At 40.0% G+C, this 19,435-nt stretch overlaps 1 protein-coding gene across 1 annotated transcript; it reads left to right on the top strand.

The window, feature by feature from the left end:
* Positions 1–5,919: 5,919 nt before the first annotated feature.
* On the top strand, positions 5,920–11,300 carry LOC132378642 (HIG1 domain family member 2A-like). The gene is made up of 2 exons (XM_059945758.1): positions 5,920–5,988; positions 10,965–11,300. Exons 1-2 carry the CDS (start codon positions 5,920–5,922, stop codon positions 11,298–11,300), a joined length of 405 nt encoding a protein of 134 aa, XP_059801741.1.
* Positions 11,301–19,435: the final 8,135 nt, after the last annotated feature.

Genomic DNA, 19,435 nt, shown 5'->3' with positions numbered 1-19,435 from the left:
ACATGCAGTTAATGGAAAAGTTATATAAAACCACTATAAAATATTGATGCAGCCCTCACCGGCATATCTTCCATTTCCTGAATATCTGTTCTTCCTGCCACCTTAAAAGTGTAAGAGTTCCTCTTGTCCTTACCTACAACCCCACGAGCCTCCACATCCAAAACATCATTTCCTGAACATTTTGACACATCCAAAGGGATCCTACCATCAAACATAACTTTACGTCCCCCCACTCCACTTTCTGCTGGAATCATTCCCTCCACAATTCCCTTGTCCATTCATCCCTCCCCATCAATCTCTCTTTCGGCACTTACAGTATCCCTGCAAGCAGCCAAAGTGCTACACCTGCCCATTTATCTTCTCCCCCACCTCCATTCAGGGCCAAGAACAGCCCTTCCCTTTAAAGCAACACTTCACCTGAAAATCCATGTCCAATGCTCCCAATGTGGCCTCCTCTACCTTGGTGAGACCTGTTGTAAATTGAGGAGCCGCTTCCTCGAGCACCTCTGCTCCATCTGCCAAAAGTAGAACTTCCCCACTCTAGCCCCTAACCTCTTCTCACCTACCAATCACATCCCTACCAGAAACTCTTCCCCTTCCCCTTCCCCTGTGGTCCACTCTTCTTTCTTAACTGATTCCTTCCTCTCTAGCCCTTTACGTTTCTTACCTACCTGCTTCACCTATCACCATCCAGCTTTTCTTCTTCCCCTCCCACATTTTCTTACTCTGGTATCCTCCCCTTCAATGTCCAGTCCTGAAGGGTTCAGCCCGAAATGTCAACCATTTATTCTTTTCCATAGATGCCGTCTGACCCGCTGAGTTCCTCTAGCATTTTGGGTCCTTTGCTTTGGATTTCCAGCATCTGTAGAATTTCCAATGTTTATAAGTCTACCTGCAAATCTGGTATCAGCACAATAAGTTGAGTTTACCTCTGACAACGGCCATATGGCCCTGCACATGAAGTCCGTATATACTTAGTGGCCACTTTATTTGGTGCAGGTGTTATAAAATGAGCACTGAGTTTATGGTCACCTCCTGCTATACCTATTCATTCAAGCTTCAATATGCTATTCATTCAGAGATGCTCTTCTGCACACCACTGTTATGAAGCATGATTATTTGAATTATTGTCATCTTCCTGTCAAACTGAACCATTCTAGCCATTCTCCTCTGACTTCTGTCTTTATCGGGGAATTTTTAGCCCACACAACTGTCGTTCATTGCATGTTTTAGATCCTCGTACCATTCTTCGTTAAGTCTGCTGTATGTGAAAATCCCAGGAGATCAGCAGTTTCTGGAATAATCAAACTAACCCATCTGGCACCAACATTATATGATCAAAGTCACTTAGATCACATTTCTTCCTCCATTTTGAACAACAACTGAACCTCTTAAACATGTCCACATGATTTTAATCATCATTGATGCTACATGATTGACTGATTAGATATTTGTAATAATGAACAGATGTATGGGTATATCTAAAAAAGTGCCCATTGAGTGTATACGCTGCATATGTCTTGTATTCACCTCAACCTCTCAGTTTATTATTCTATATTTTTAGCTCCAAAATGTTTTCTTCACTTTTAATTCACTTTACTCCATACTACACTTCTTATCTGCTACCTGAAGAAACAAGAGATCTGCTGACCTCTCAATTAGATTTATTAATTAGATTATAATTAGTGATTAATTGAAATCTGTTGCTCATACAAATGGAAATGTTTTTGACATCAGCATCTTAAAGGTAAATGTGTTTCTTTCAAAGTGCTTACAGTATCCTATTTTCCACGTTGTGCCATATGTTGTTGTTGCTCATAGACTTAAAAACATAGAAAACCTACAGCACAATACAGGCCTTCTGCCCACAAAGCTGTGTCAAACATGTCCCTACCTTAGAACTTAGAACTACCTAGGTTTTACCCATAGCCCTCTATTTTCTAAGCTCCATGTAGCCATCCAGGAGACTCTTAAAAGACCCTATTGTTTCCACCTCCACCATCGTCACTGGCAAAACATTCTCTAAAATACTTACCCCTGACATCTCTTCTGTACCTACTTCCAAGCACCTTAAAAATATGTTCTCTCGTGCTAGCCATTTCAGCCCTGGTGAAAAGCCTCTGACTATCTATATGATCAATGCCTGTCATTATTTTGTACATCTCTACCAGGTCACCTCTCATCCTCTGTCACTCCAAGGAGAAAAGGCCAAGTTCACTCAACCTATTCTCATAAGGCATGCTCCCCAATCCAGGCAACGTCCTTGTAAATCTCCTTTGCACCTTTTCTATGGTTTCCATGTCATTCCTGTAGTGAGGCGACCAGAATTGTGTACAGAACTCCAAGTGGGGTCTGACCAGGGTCCTATATAGCTGCAACATTACCTTTTGGCTCGTAAACTGAATCCCACTATTGATAAGTTCAATGCACTGTATGCCTTCTTAACCACAGAGTCAACCTGCATAGCAGCTTTGAGAGTCCTATGGACTCTGATCCCAAGATCCCTCTGATCCTCCACACTGCCAAGAGTCTTACCATTAATACTATATTCTGCCATCATATTTGACCTACCAAGATGAACCACCTCACACTGATCTGGGTTGAACTCCATCTGCCATTTCCCAGCCCAGTTTTGCATCCTATTAATGTCCCATTGTAACCTCTGACAGCCCTCCACACTATCCACAACAACCCCAAACTTTGTGTCATCAGCAAAATTACTAACCCATCCCTCCATTTCCTCATCCAGGACATTTATAAAAATCACAAAGAGTAGGGGTCCCAGAACAGATCCCTTGCATGGGGTACCTTATCAAGTGCCTTGCTAACATCCATATACATGACATCTACTGCTCTACCTTCATCGATATGTCCAATCACATCCTCAAAAATTTCAATCAGGCTCGTAAGGCACGACCTGCTTTTGACAAAGCCATGCTGACTATTCCTAATCATATTATGCCTCTCCAAATGTTCATAAATCCTGCCTCTCAGGATCTTCTCCATCAAATTACCAACCACTGAAGTAAGATTCACTGGTCTATAATTTCCTGGGCCATCCTTTACCCTCTTTCTTGAATATGGGAACAACGTCCGCAACCCTCCAATCTCTCGGAACCAGTCCTGTCCTCATTGATGATGCAAAGATCATTGCCAGAGGCTCAGCAATCTCCTCCCTCATTTCCCACAGTAGCCTGGGGTACATCCCCCCTGGTCTCGGTGACTTGTCCAAATTGGTGCTTTCCAAAAACTCCAGCACATTCTCTTCCTTAATATCTATATGCTCAAGCTTTTCAGTCCACTGTAAGTCATCCCTACAATTGCTAAGATCCTTTCTCGCTTTTGAATACTGAAACAAAGTATTCATTAAGTACCTCCACTATTTCGTCCAGTTCCATACACACTTTTCCACTGTCACACTTGATTGGTTCTATTCCCTTATGTCTTATCCTCTTGCTCTTCACATACCTGTAGAATGCCTTGGGGATTTCCTTAATCTAGTCCACCAAGGCCTTTTCATGGGCCCTTCTGGTTCTCCTAATTCCATTCTTAAACTCCTATCTGCTAGCCTTATAATCTTCTAGATTCCTATCATTACCTAGTATTTAGAACCTTTCGTAACCTTCTTTCCTTCTTGACTAGATTTACAACAGACTTTGTATATTACGGATCTTGTACCCTACCATCCTTTCCATGTCTCATTGGAACATACCTACTCAGAACCCCACGCAAATATCCCCTGAACATTTGCCACATTTCTTCCATATGTTTTCCTGAGAACATCTGTTTCCAATTTATGCTTCCAAGTTCCTGCCTGATAGCCTCATATTTCCCCTTACTCCAATTAAACATTTCCCTAACTTGTCTGTTCCTATCCCTCTCCAATGCTATAGGAAAGGAGATAGAATTGTGATCACTATCTCCTAGATGCTCTCCCACTGAGAGACGTGACACTTGATCAGGTTCATTTTGCAATATCAGATCAAGTACAGCCTCTCCTCTTGTAGGCTTATCTACATATTGTGTCAAGGAACCTTCCTAAACACACCTGACAAACTCTACCCCATCTAAACCTGTTACTCTAGGGAGATGCCAATCAATATTTGGGAAATTAAAATCTCCTACCACAACTACCCTGTTATTATTATTACTCCTTTCCAGAATCTGTCTCCTTATCTGTTCCTTAATGTCCTTGTTTCTATTGGGTGGTCTACAAAGAAACACACAGTAGAGATATTGACCCCTACCAATTTCTAACTTCCACCTACAGAGAATCCGTAGACAACCCCTCAGTGACTTCCTCCCTTTCTGCAGTTGTGACTCTATCTCTGATCAACAGTGCCATGCCCCCACCTCTTTTCCCTCCCTCCCTCCCTTTCCTTTCTGGAACATCTAAAGGCTGGCAATTGAAGTAGCCATTCCTGCCCCTGCACCATCCAAGTCTCTGTAATGGCCACAACATCATAGCTCCAAGTGCTGATCCATGCTCTAAGCTCATCCACCTTATTCATAATACTCCTTGTATTAAAATTGACACATCTCAAACCATCGGACTGGGTGCATCCCTTCTCTATCACCTGCCTATCCTCCCATTTGCACTGCCTCCAAGCTTTCTCTATTTGTGAGCCAACCTCCCTTTCCTCTGTCTCTTCAGTTTGGTTCCCACCCCCAGCAATTCTAGTTTAAACTCTCTCCAATAGTCTTAGCAAATCTCCCTGCCAGGATATTGATCCCACTCAGATTCAAGTGCAACAGTCCTTTTTGTACAGGTCACTCCTGCCCCAGAAGAGGACCCAATGATCTAGAAATCTGAATCCCTGCCCCCTGCTCCAATCCCTCAGCCACGCATTTATCCTCCACCTTATCCTATTCCTACTCTCACTGTCACGTGGCACTGGCAGTAATCCCAAGATTACTACCTTTGCAGTCCTGCTTCTCAACTTCTTTCCTAACTCCCTGTAGTCTTCTTTCAGGACCTCCTCCCTTTTCCTCCCTTTTATCTATGTTGTTGTTCTCCTTCCCAATTCAAGATATCGTGCACACAATCAGAAACATCCCTGACCCTGGCACCTGGGAGGCAAACTACCATTCATGTTTCTTTCCTGCATCCACAGAATCGCCTATCTGACCCCTGAACTATAGAGTCCACTATTACTGCTGCCATCCACTTCCTTTCCCTACCCTTCTGAGCCACAGGGCCAGACTCTGTGCCAGAGGCACAACCACTGTTGCTTCCCCCAGGTAGGCCATCCCTCCCAACAGTACTCAAGCAGGAGTACTTATTGATAAGGGGGAACGGCCACTGGGCTACTCTCTAGCACTTGTTTTTTGCCCTTCCCTCTCCTGACTGTTACCCATTTCTCAGTCTCCTGTGGTCCCAGGGTGACTACCTGCCTATAGCTTCTCTCCATCACCTCCTCACTCGCTATGACCAGAGGAAGGTCATTGAGCTGCAGCTCCAGTTCTCTAACATGGTCTCTAAGGAGCTGCATTTCGACACACCTGGTGCAGATGAGGTTGTCAGGGAGGCTGGGATTCTCCAGGACCTCTCACATCTGACACTGAGCACAGAAAACCGACCTCACTCATTCTTTCTGTCTTTATTTTAAACAGTTGTTCAGTTGTTAAGTTGAGTCCAACTCTCCATGAATAGGGTCCATAGGGTTGTCATGGAGAGATACGGAAGTAGATTGCCAGGCCCTTCTTCCATGCAGATATTGTTGCTTCCCAGGTTGGGACCTGGCTGGGTTTGAACTCAGAAACCATCTACCTTTAAATCCAGTACTGATTCCTCTACACCACCAGCTGACATACTTCACTATTGTGAAAATGAGTGAGAAGTCAATAGATCTTCTGCATCTTTGAAACATATTGTTCAGCTTTAACATTGTTGATATTTTTGGCATTACCCTGTCACAAATGCTTCAGGAGCATATGAAGGATACAGGGTTTAAAGGTGGGCAGAGTTTAATACCACTCGATGTCAAAGTAATTTGCAGTTGATTAGTAGTTTGGAGACACACCAGCTTTACATTCTGTAGAAAGTTGTCGCATTGTTGGTTGCATCTTCAGGTCATTTCACTCTAATATTGTTATTCAATTTATTATTAAAATCAATATTTTGCTTCTTTCAGACAATTAAAGACAACGCTATTCTTTCTGTTCAATTGTTGTCGCTGAACTTGAAGCTGAAAATTCTCTTTTTGTTAGTTTCTGTTTGGTTTCTGAGGTGCAGCAATATTCTGAAATATACCTCAGCTCTTTCATTTAGATGTATCCTACTGTATGCCCAACTACCAGCAAAAAATCTCCGGTCTAAATTTGTAAAAGAAATATAAAAAGATTTGCGGTTACGTTATGCCTTTTACAACATTTTCTGGATGCCCAAAAGCACCTCACAGCCAATCAAATATTTTTGAATTCTGCTCACTATTGTAATACATGCAACTGTTCAATTTGTGGACAGCAAACTCACACAACAGCAATATTATAACAACCAAATAATCAATTTTAATATTGTGGATTTAGAAATATATGTTGTCAAGATGCTGATTATAAATATTGGCTCCACATAAAGATTTTGCCTTGAAATCATTAGATACACTGAGAAGATAGCTAGATCCTTATTTTAATATTTAATTTAAAACAATAACATCAAGAATCAATTGATGAGAGAGCCTGAAGGAAGGAAATTGTAGGTCTGTTCGTCTGACCACAGTGGTTGGGAAGATGTTGGAGTCGATCATAAGGGTGTGGTTTCAGGATACTTGGAGGTACATAGTCATCAGGAAAAACTTGTCTGACAAATCTGTTGCAATTCTTCGTGGAAATAATAAACAGAATAGACAAAGGGAAATCGATGGATGTTGTGTAGGTGGATTTTCAGATGTCCTTTGGCAAGGTGCCACAAATGACAATTGAAAGCCCATGGTATTACAGTAGTAGTGTTCCACAGAAGTGTGTGCTGGCACCGCTTATTTTTATATCTCAGTGATTTGGATAATGGATTTGATGGCTTCTGGCCAAATTTGTGGATGATATGAAGATGGATGGAGGGTTATGTTGTTTTGTAAGTAGGGAGGCTACAAAAGGACTTGGACCTGTTATCAAATGTAAACGTTTCACACCTTTTCAATGTGCCTTCAGTTAGTTGAATAAACACGTCTTTGAAGATCAACAACACAGTCCTGCACAAAACCTATGATCTAAAAGATATCAATAACCCGTGTTTCTAAGTACTCCTGACACCTGAACTACTTCGAGACATTTGCAAGATTCCACAAATGCTGCCAATCTTCTGGTATATATATATATAATTATTTGTTAATTGATTAGTGATAATACTTCTTTATGTGTCGTTTGTGAGTTGTACAGTAGATACTGTGTTGTGCATTTGAAGGAACACTGTTTCATTTGGCAGTACACTTGTGTACATTGAAGGTCAATAAAATTTAACTTGAATTGGAACGAACCTTTTAAGTTCTCTGGAAGGTCTAATGACCAGCATCAGTTTGCACCATAAATCAACAATCCCAGTAATAATTTGTCAGCTCCAAAGAGATTATATGACCAAATATATATTCCTCTTCCTTCCCCTGTCAGCATTTCAAAGCAACATTCTCTTCATAACTCCTAGGTCCACTGTTCCATCCCAACCCACTGTCCCATGTGATAGGACACTTTTCCTTATAACTACAGGATATGCAATACCTATCCTACAATTTATTTCCTTCCCTCCTTTCAGAGAACCAAATAAGCCTTCCAGCTGATGCTGTAATTTACAAATACTTTTTACAATCTCATGTACAGCAATCATTGTTCAAAAAGAGATTTACTCCATATTGGAGAAACCCAGTGGAGCTTGGGCAATCACTTTTTGGATCCCCTGCACTCAGTCTCTAGGAGCAAAGCCACTTTAATTCATCATCATTTCATTCCTGTTCCTGTTCTGCCCTAGATGTTTGTAGCAACATGCTCTAATGAAAGTTTGAGGAAGAACAACCCATCTTCCATTCTGGGAACATTTAGCCCTGGATCCCATATTGAGTTTTCTAACATTAGGTAGGTCACCTATTTTTCTCAGTGTCAGAACTGTCCATCTCTGCCAATCATCGTTTTGTCTCAGTTTTCTATTTCTATGAGCTTAGCCTAGCTTTGAGGACTTCATACACTCATCACACATTTCCCAAACACACTAACAGAACAGCATAAAATGTTTCTAGTTTCCAACCGCTCCTATCCACCCCATGAATCCAGTTGTTTTCAACTTATCAGAGATACTCCCCTTGTTCTAGCCATCAAGTTCTCTACCTTTTCTGCTAACGAAAACCAAATTGTTACACTCACTTTCCTGTACTGATGAAGCATCTGGGGACTGAAGCATTAACTATTTCATCTTCCACAGATCTGCTGGATCTGTTGAGCGTTTTCAGCATTTTTTATTCTTTCTTAAATCATTTTAATGGTTCCAGTTACTTTCAGTTACTAAACCCATTTGCAGGCTATTGTCATGAGAGAAGATTAGAAGGTGTAAAGAGGAAAAGTTTCAAGGATTGAGGTCACATCTTCCTTAAAGAAATGTAACATTTCCATTGACTCTTGAACCATAACCACTTAAATTGGAGCAGGAACATACAAAATACTTGGGAGTGTCCTGAATCCATGTATGTGGAGCACACAGGAACCTTGTAAGCAGCTGAAGGAGTGCACTCATTAACTATCCACCTATTTGTCTAATCAGACTTGTCCTCTCCTATGTGAGGAAGAGTCCACTTCATTGGTCACCTCAAATCCTACAAAATTAGTATGGAAAAATGCAGTTGTTCCTAAAAAGATGTAGATTCACCATTAGATAAGTGAGTGGACAACATCATGCATTTTATGGTTATCAGCCTGAAGGATTGCTGCCTTTTATCATTAGTTGGTGTATCAAAAGGAATAAACATCTTGAGAATTCAATGTTTGGGATCTGATGTGATTTTCAAAAGAATTATCAGATAATTGATCTGCTGTAAACACAAATTACCTTGCTTTCCCCATAAACTGATAAAAATCATCTTCTTCCAAAGTGTAACTGTTTTATGAATGTGTGTGTTTAGATAGATAGTTAACAAACCAGATAGGTTGCAGTTTTAAGACTGCACAGACAGGAAAACAATAATTTGAAGCAGAAAAAGTGCAAGTAATATGCAGGCAAGGTTATTTTTAACAAAATGCGGGCTCAATTTTGTGACACAAGGGATTCTACTGATGCTGGAAATCTTGAGCAGTGCATAGCAAAATGCTGGAGGAACACAGAAGGTCAAGTAGCATTCATAAGAAATGATGAAGAATCCTAGCTGAAAACATTTATTCTCTCCATAGATGCTCTCTGTCTTGTAGAGATCCTCCAGCATTTTGTGTGAATAGCTCAGTTCACTGACTGTTAAGTGTCAATGTTCATTATGGTTTTGTATCTTGACTGCTCCTTAGATTACCTGCCAGATCCTTCCAGACCATTCTACCTTTGATCAGGTTATTCAACTTCAAAATCATGTTTCTAACCCTGTAGTGATACTACCTACAAACGTTGCTCTTCCACACCTGCCCTTTGCTTCTAGCATTTGTTCCAAGTCAGTTTCCATTTCCAAGAAAGGCTTTGATACAACGAAGCAGCGTTAATATTTTATCTCTGGAATTAGGTGTAGCCAGTTCTTCTTAAATGTTTCAAAGTTCTTCAGCAACTCTGAACACTGAAGCATTTGTCTGAAGTCATCATCCTTGTGACCTCATCCCTGGGAGAGGAAGGATCTTCAAAGATAGACTACACCTGGCGATAATTTGAAAGACTGGCTCAGGAGAGAGGACTCTGGGCTACTTTCAGTGGGTTATGCTCGAGTAGGGGTGATAGGCTTGATTAAGTAGGTAAGTAACATATGACTATAAAAATAGGTCCAGAAATAAACTACTTGGCCCTTTGAATTTGTTCTATCATTGCTTAAAATCATAACTCATCTTCTACCTTTTTGCTACTTTCCAGCTCAATCCCATTATCATATGGTTCTCTTAATGCCCATAATTTTATCAACCTGTACTTTGAATGAGCACAATGATTAAGCCCCTGAAGACCTTCAGGTAGAGAACCAAAAACTGACCATCATGTGAGTAAAGAAATATTTCCTTATTTCAGTGTGAAATTGCCTATCCCTATTCTGAAACTGAACCTTTAGGTACTGGGCTCATCTGTCTGGGGAAGCACCTTCTCTGCATCTAATTAACCAAGCATTTAAGAATTTTATATTGCAAATTTTGCTGAGCCTCATTTCCGTATTTCTGCAGTTTAGCTTCAACTGCAAAGAAAATTCAACCTTGCCTCTTTCTTGGATCTCCCAAATATTCCCGAAGAAGACAGCTGGCAAAATCATTGGATTCTCTGTGACTCTATGGCATGAATTCCTCAGATGTTCTTTTTCAGTTCATCACAATGAAATCCCAATGACAGAATAATCAAAGTGACTGGAGGACTCTGAAATGATCTCAAAACTAGAGTTGCAACAGAGAAAAGCTGGGAGAAACAAAGAAGGGCAATTTGCATCTGTGAGGATGATTGATGTTTCATGCTATTAGGACTGTTCTTGCCTCCACAGGTGCTGCTTGACCTGCTCAGTTTCTCCAGCAATTTATTGTTATCTCCAGATTCCAGTGGCTGCAGCCTCTTGTGTCCATAGTTCCACAGACTTGTTGATATATATAAAAAATGCAATACGTTAAGCATATTATGTACATGTGTTATTGTCACAAGCCAAAGGAGAATTGATTGTAAATACTTCAATTTCTATGCCTGCAATCACTGAAATGCAAGATTGTAATATAATAAAAAATATCAAATTAGTTTACTCCTCTGGAGAAATTTGTCTTATCTTGATTTTGAATCATTTTCTGCTGGGTTCTGAAGTAGAATGAAATGGTTTGCATTCTTCTAAAAGTCCTTTGATATTCTTTGCACATTTTGGTTGGTTTCTGTGACTTCGCCACTTGATTTAACGAAGCCCCCAGCCATTGAGGGCTTTACTCCTTTGCCCAAGCCTAATGAGAAAGGGTTTGGGGACAAATTCATCAGGAGAACGAAGGACAATCCATTTGTTCCGATTAGAGTGCTGGGTATAGCAGGCACCCTTACTTATGGTTTGATTGGTTTCAAACATGGCAAGACTCAACAGTCCCAAATGTTAATACATGTTGGAATCTTTGCACAAGGTTTCACTGTTGCTGCTGTCCTGGTTGGCATGGTAGCTACTGCAATGAAGTGCAAAGAAAAGTGAATTTCTATTCTATGAACAGAATCAAGCGTAAAGTTGGAAGTTTGTATTCTTTGGCATTTGGAATGTGATTGTAACTCATAATTTAAAAAAAAGGAAAAAAAGACAGTCTTTGCACATTTTTAGCAGTTGGCAACCAATAAATTGCTTTTGAAATTCACTCACTGTTGTTTTGTGGGTAAATGTAGCAGTTGATGCATATGCAGAAGGTTCCAGTGAAAAACAATTCAATCAGTCAACCAATATTTGCTGGAAGATTTAGTATGGTCCAAAACATCAGAAAGACTGCCTGTTCTATATTTAAAAATGCCATGGGATCTTCTGCATCAAACTGAGCAAACACAAAGTTCCCTGATTTAGTGGGCAAGATCACGTGGTCACCATAAGAACTTGCCCTCTGGTTGCAGAAAGTTTTGCAAGAGTGTAGTTCACAATGTATGCCGTTACTGCTATAATAGCCATTCAATGAGCTGCAGAGGGTTGTGGGTGTTAACTGGACCCTGCTCATCGATCACTTTGATGGCCTTCTGTCAGAAGACCTTTCCATTACATCCGAACTTCTCTAATCATTCATGCTGCTTGGAAATAGCTTTAAAAATCCTTTAAATTGTAATTATGTTATTTTTTTTTAAATTAACACATTCAAAAGCATATATTGTAAGTTAAAACATTGGTATGCAATGAAAGAAGGAAAGATTCCTACTTAAATTTACCTTTTTGAAGGCAAGTATGTGACCTCACTAAAATGAACTTAAATGTCCTAGATATATCAGTATAGCGTTGTAACTAAAACTGAACATCTTCTGCAAACATTCAGTATCAGCAGTCCATTGATTTTCAATGATGTGTGTGAATCTGGTGGAACAGATCCAATATGTACTTGCCCACAACTCAGCAATTCACAGGAAGCCCCTGAACTCACAGGCATATTCATGGAGGGAAGGGATACTGCCACAGTACATCCAGCTTCATATTGCAGTGACTTATACTCTACAGGTTTGCTAATTGTCCTCTTTGGAGATGCTGGCTAGCCGACAGCATGTCCCCTTAATGATACTTTCTCCACAATGTGTCTGTCATTTTAGACTGTGAAAAGTATTTCTCTGTGCCAATTACACTCAGTGCCAACTGCGAAAATTTGCTGACAGGCCTTCTGCCTGAAGAAAGCATTCATGGCAAAATAAAAACTAATGTTCTCTTGTCTAAACATAGAAAGAAAGCAGTTCATCTTTTCACTTATGCCATGCCTTCCACAATCTCAAAGTATTCAAAAATAAGTTATGCCGCAATTATTGCATTTGAATTAATGTTAGAAATGCGGTTACTGCTGTTATGGAGGGAAATGTGACACTAATTTGCTCACAATAGTGCCACAGACAGTCTGTGACCAAGTCCTAATAACATTGCAGTTGATAGAAGATTAACAATTGGCTAAAATATTGAAAATAACTAAGCTGCTCTTCCTCAAAGTATCAGAAGAGCTATCCTATTCTTCTTTGAATATTGCTATGGTGATGTCTGTTTTAAACTTGAAAAAGCACCCAGGACATTAATACAATGGAATTCTGGATTTTGTGTTCAAGAGCCTGGAATGGGGTTTAAAACTACACAAATTTCTGACTCAAAGGTGACATCTCCAACTGAGCTATAGCTAAAGTGTCTTAAATATTTCAAATACAAGAAATCTTCAGTGAATTGATTTATCTGCTACTTGCCAATGGAAACAATAATTACAAGGGGAAGTTCCCTCTCAATAATCCATATCAAAAATTTATTTTCATGCATATACGCTTTATTAATAGGTTGTTTCTTGCCTATAAATGTGCAGCTCACCTGCTTCCATATTTATTTGGACATAAGAAATAGGTACAGTAGTAGTTCATATGGCCAAGCAGCTGTGCTGCCATTCAATAATATGGTGGTTGAACTGATTTGATCTCAGTTTCACTTTCATGCCAGTTCCCTGTTACTCTTGAATCTCCTATTGCCAAAGAAAATTTGTTTTTAAATAAGTCTTTTGTCTTTAATAATCTAAGGCATGGCCTCCGCAAGTGTCTGGAGTAAAGAATTAAAAGAAAGTTTTATGGTCTGAGAAGAATTTTCTCCTCATCTAATCCTCAGCGTCTGGCTAATCAAACATCCTCAGAATTGTCTATATTTTAATAAGATGACTTTTCATTCTTCTAGACACCAATGAACATTATCCTAAACTGTTTAACTTACCCTCCTAAACTAGTCCTTTCATCCCACAAGCCATAAAACTAATCTGTCTCAGAACAGCCTCCAATGCAACTACATCTCACCTTAAACAAGAAGACTTCTTGTTTAAGATGGCATTACTGAATGTGGGCGACAGCTTACTGAAAGCAAAGATTTTGACCAAGTACTCTACTAATCACACTTTATGTATGGAAAAACAACCACAGCAAACAATGAAGGGGCGAGTAAAAGGAAGGCTGATCTGAGGGTCATGGTGCACAGGTGCGAGACAGAGCTGGAGTGAGGTCGAGGCCTGTTCCAGGGGAAGACGGAGTTGGAATAAGTGGAGTGGAGAAAAGCTGTTTTTGAGCACATCCACCTAAACCGGGAGTGAGATTTGATCCATGTAAGCACTGCACCGATTTGGAAAGGTCCAGTATGGGCATATTGATGTGGCAGTTCCGGGGCTCGGGCCCAAGATCAAGGGATGACCCAGTGCTTAGACAATTTTAACAATGGGTCAGATGGACTGAAAAGCCAAGGTGTCGGGACCAGAGGTGAGAGTTGAGCCGCTCTGCCCCACTACATTTAGCTCTGCTCTCCTCGGCACAGGGGCTGATGCCGAGTTGTGCCCGGGCTTCTCCCGACTTAGTGTCTGCAAGCTGCACAGCGGTTTGCCTCTGTGTGACAGACTGAGATTGAGATACCCAACAACCTGGCCTCCACAGCTGCAAGTGGCAACAGATTCCAGAAATTCACCACCCTTTGGCTACAGAAATTTCACCACATCTCTGTTTTGAAAGGGTACCCCCTCTGTCCTGAGGCTGTGCCCTCTTGTCCTAGACTCTCCCACCATGGGAAACATCCTTTCCACAGTACTCTCTCTAGGTCTTTCAACTTTGAAAATATTTCAGTGCGATCTCCCCTCATCCTTCTGTATTCCAGTGAGTACAACCCAGAGCCATCAAACGTTTCTTGTATGTTAATACTTTCATTCCTTGAATCATCCCTGTGAACCTCTTCTGGACCCTCTCCAATGCCAGCATATCTTTTCTAAGATGAAGGGCCCAAAATTGTTCACAATACTCAACGTGAGGCCTCTCCAGTGCCTTATTAAGCGTTATCATCACATCAGCTCTTGTATTCTAGACCTCTTGAAATGAATGCTAACATGGCATTTGCCTTGCTCACCACCGACTCAATCTGCAAGTTACCTTTAGGGTGTCCTCCACAATGACTCCCAAGTCCCTTTGCATCTCAGATTTTTGGATTATTACCCTGTTTAGAAAATAGTCCACACATTTATTTCTACTAACATTTTAACTATATATGACATAGTTAAAATACAACAGTGTAATACTGCTGGTGATGTCATAAATAATGTGTACAAGGTAGTAGCAGTGTGTTCAGAAATCCCACAGTTTAGAGAAGAAGCTGTTACTCAGCCTAACAATCGTTGTTTTTATACCTTGGTACTTTCTGCCTGGTGCTAGGAAATCAACAAAGTTATGGGATGGTTGGAAGCAGTCCTTGACAAATCTGAAGCTTCACAGCGCACTTCTGGTATATGTCCTGGATGGGAATGGATACATCTTCATCTTTGTCATTAATAAGGATTGTAAGTACCTTTGGCATGTACTATCACCAAATATTGGTTAGCCATTCCATTGTCCATATTGATCCAAATGTCGAGATTTCTTTCCTTGTTTTCCTTTTCGTAAAATGCTGAATGCTGCAGATTTTCAGCACCTGCAGTCCTTCTTGTGACTTAATTCTGACTGATTTTCTAAATGTCACATTGCCACTTCCTTAGCAATAAATCCCAGCAATTTCTCAATGGCAAATGTAACTTCAAGTGACCTATAGTTCCCATGGCAGTTGTTATGTTAAACAGCCTATAGTTCCCAGCTTTTCATCTCCCTTGTTTCTTGAATAGGAAACATTACATTTGCAGTTTTCTAATTCACTGAGATTACTCCAGAATATAATGAATTTTGATGAACTGTAACTAATGTATCCACTGAAATTGCATTTCTTTTAATGCCAGATAATGTAGACTATCAGATTTAGTCTTTAGTCTCATTAGTTTATTAGCTCTTTGTGAGTGATGGTGATATACTTAATTCTCATTTTCCTCCTGCCCCCAGACTTTCTACTAACATTTGGATGATATTAGTGTCTAGTACCATGGCAATCGGTACAAAAAGTGTTTAAATATCCTGCCATGCCTTTGATTTCCATTATTACATCTGCATTCACATCCTCTAATAGACCAACGCTTTAGATATCCTCTTCCACATTCACATTCCAATAGAAGCTTTAAATTCCTGTTTCATTCCAAGCTTACATTCCCATTCTATTTTCTCCAGCATTATTAATATTTTAGTCATCCTTTACTGGGTTCTAAATTTTACCAGTCCTCTGGCTATCCACTAATGTTTGCAATAACGTTTGGCTTTTCAGCACAATATGAATGTAATCATTCATTTCTAATATTCATGAAATTTTGTGATATACAGTTTCTGTCATTTTATTCATTCAAGTATTTCTCTGAATTCTGAATTAAGAAACAGAGATAATGATAGTTGGTGTGAAGAGGAGCTAATAATTAGACCATGCCATCTATTTATCTGTCTTCTTCCAAATAGACCATTGAAAATAAGTGAACATTGTAAGTTTTATGGAGCATATCTTTTAGCATGGATGGTGCCAAAGATCTCCATAGTTTGTTCTATTCTTGCTGCAATGTTGCTACATTCTAGAAATCAGCCACTATTCTCTGAATTTGCTTTCTTTATAGCATTAAATAAATGTGCAAAATAACCTCAGAACTGTAATGGAGGTATTCCATTAATGAACCAGCTTTGGGAACCAAAGACGACAAGCACAAGTTCTCAAAATGAGAACATCTGCAGGTGCTGGAAATCAAAAGCAATACACACAAAATGGTGCAGATCAGGTAACATCTATGGAAGTGAATAAACAGTCAATATTCAGTACTGCAAAGGAAGGGGGGGAAGAAAACAGAATGCACATGTTCTGGCAGCAAAATTCACTTTTTGGTACAACAGTATTCTGCGGATTTTTCAGCAGGGGAACTTTGATTGGTTTGATTCTGCACATTCTCAGCTTATGTTTCTCACAGCCAAAGTCCTATGATCTGCAATCCCCCTCTTTTGATTATTTAATATTTCAGTAATATTTGAATAATATTGTAAATACATTGTTTAAGCATTCTTTGTTGCTTACATGATTCATGATATATGTACGAAGTAAGTGATTGGCATATGCCATTATGCCATTGCATCATAAGAGTTTGCCTCACTTGAAGTAAAAATGAATTAAGACATGTTTTCTCAAGCTGCTGTCTTTTTCTTGCAATTAGTTTTTTTTGTTTTGGAGTTAAAAAGACATAATACGGGCAATGGGGAAGTTTTAAACAAACCTGAGATGACTACCTACTATTCGAATCGCAGCAAGACAATCAAGTATTTAAGAAAGTGCAGAGACTTTTGAGTTTAAAAAAGCACAGCAAGGAACAATTGAGATAAAAATAAAACAGTGCAGCATGCTTTCTTCACAAGAGAAGAGTTTAAAAAGGCAGGAAATAGACAAATTTATGGGTTCGTAAATAGTGAATCATAAATTTTAAAAAAGAGCAGAAATGGCTAGCTACATTGGAAAGATAAAGACATTCAATTTCACAAGATATAGCTGGAATACGAATGCAAAACAAATTGAGCAGTATTTTGAAGCAAATGAAATAACCAATAAGGAGTGAGTACTGATTTTGCCGAGTGCATTGGGTTGAAAAGCAAACCATTTCCACAGAACTTTGACTGCTCCAACCAAACCAGGCAAAATGAGCTTTGCTGGTATTGTGAAAGTGACACGGGAACATTTAGAACCAAAACCGTCGTTCATTACAGAATCAAAAGGAAGGTGTTACATGGGGGCGATGGAGGAGAACCCAAGTGCAGGACACTGGCACGTCAACCCAGTTGGGGAGGTTGGCGTAGACCTGAACGTAGAACAGGAAACCAGAGGGATCTTAACAAGGAGACAGGATTCACAGGGACTCTGTAGAACCAGGGCAGAACTTAGAATTACCAGTTCTAATCAGAACAGGGAACAAAGTATCACACAAGAATTGACCAACAAACTAACAACCTGTGATAGAGTCGTCTTCGTATTTATTTCCCAGTCTCTGATGAAAGACAGGTGTACGATTATTGGGTAACTAGCAGCAACTGACTGAAATTGGGGCATGATCAGGGAGAAAGAAGTGTTAAAGGGCAACGGCCAACCGGAACCATGACAGAAGGGAAATCTATATAATTGTACGTGGTTGAATTGAAGAGATTGTCTAAGCATTGTCAGTTCAGTAATGCACTATATGATGCACTGAGAGATTGCTTAGTTTGTGGAATCTTACAAGAAAGCATTCAGAATGGCTTCTAACTGAAGCATAACTTGTATTTAAATGAACAGTTGAAAGAGCTGTATCAGTGGAAACAGCAAGTGGAGATGCAATTGAGTTGCAGTCAGAATAAAAGTGAAAATGAACAAAATTTCAGCGTCTAAACAGAAACCAGCCTGAATGAACAAATTGTATTACTGTTGTGGCAGGGGCTCACATACGCCAGACCAACGCAGAATTTAAGGCAAAGCTTGCGGAAAATGCAACAAGGAAGGAGACATACAAAGAGCATGTTGGGCAGAAAAGAATAAATGGACTTCACAGGGAAGAGAAAAAAATAAAAAGTCAAGTCGTGGTTTCAAAAAGAGCATTAATCTGTATGCTGTTGATGAAAGATTTGATGATGATGAGAGTGATGTAGTTCTGGATAGCCTTGAGATTTACAATAGACAAGCAGCATGCTTACACCAGAAGTGAATGGCAAATTAATTAATATTGAATTAGACATTAGCTTGGCTGTTTCGGTCATTCCACAAAATAAGTTTGAGTGATATTTCAAAGATACTGATCTGAAGTCTGCAGATATCTAACTAAGAACTTATTTTGAAGGAAAAATATTTTCTGTGGCAATGAAATCTGTAACAGTGAAATACAACAACCAACAAACCACATTGGGCTTGTATGTGGTAAAAACAGGAGGGTCAGTATCTTTGGGGTCATAACTTGATTGGCGATCCATCCACCATTTCCATGCCACATTCCCAGCAATAGAGTCAAATCAAAGCAAATTAAGAAAGCTACTGGATGATGCTACAACCAACTCGATTCTGTACACCTTGAACCATTTTCTAACAGAGAGCAAACTTGAGCTGGTGCCAACATCTGTGCCTCTTGTTGGAAAGCAAATTGGCTGATCTTATTGCAAACTCAACCACAATTCCTGTCTCTGTGAACCTTTCATTCCCATGTTGATCAAGAATATATCTGCATTTCCCTTAAAAGTATATCTTAGTCAAGTAAACATTTTCTGAACTGTTTCCAATACATTGATATCTTTTATTAAAGATATAGATAGTTGTCTCACGGAGTCCAAGGAAGACTACATTGTGCAGAGTGGCAGTGTTTTTTTACAAGGCCAAGTTATGAGCTCGACATCAACCTGGCACGTATGGAGAGCGCGCTCGGGGATGGTCTGTCACTAGATCGAACACGAGAACCTCCGTTCTCAAGCCCGGCGACACCAGCCAGCCTGTTGCACAAGTAACCAGTGTGTGAAAGATATTAAAGTGGAAAAGCCTTGCACAGAGATGATCCCACCCTCTCGGCCTCAGAAGTCAGGATCCAGAGGCAGGAAGAATCGTTACATCTGGCAATTTCCTTGGCTGCTTTAGATGGCCACATCTTCTTAAGTGCTCTGCCGTGCCCTACGCACTCCACAATGCGCTGCTGCAATGCTTTCTCAGCCGTTGAACCCCCGGGGTTTCCTTCACCTGATCCACCGAAGCAGTGTTCGCATGCT

This window comes from Hypanus sabinus, chromosome 20 (assembly GCF_030144855.1).
Source record: "Hypanus sabinus isolate sHypSab1 chromosome 20, sHypSab1.hap1, whole genome shotgun sequence".
Lineage (NCBI taxonomy): Eukaryota > Metazoa > Chordata > Chondrichthyes > Myliobatiformes > Dasyatidae > Hypanus > Hypanus sabinus.
The sequence above is the reverse complement of the archived record's forward strand: the minus strand, read 5'-3'. Positions and strand labels throughout refer to the sequence as shown.

Excerpts from the sequence above, each read along its gene's own strand:
- LOC132378642 (XM_059945758.1), top strand. The coding sequence starts at position 5,920 with ATGCTTCAGGAGCATATGAAGGATACAGGGTTTAAAGGTGGGCAGAGT. Across the intron at positions 5,989-10,964 it reads TAATACCACTCGATGTCAAA|TCCTTTGATATTCTTTGCAC; the intron begins GTAATTTGCAGT and ends TTCTTCTAAAAG.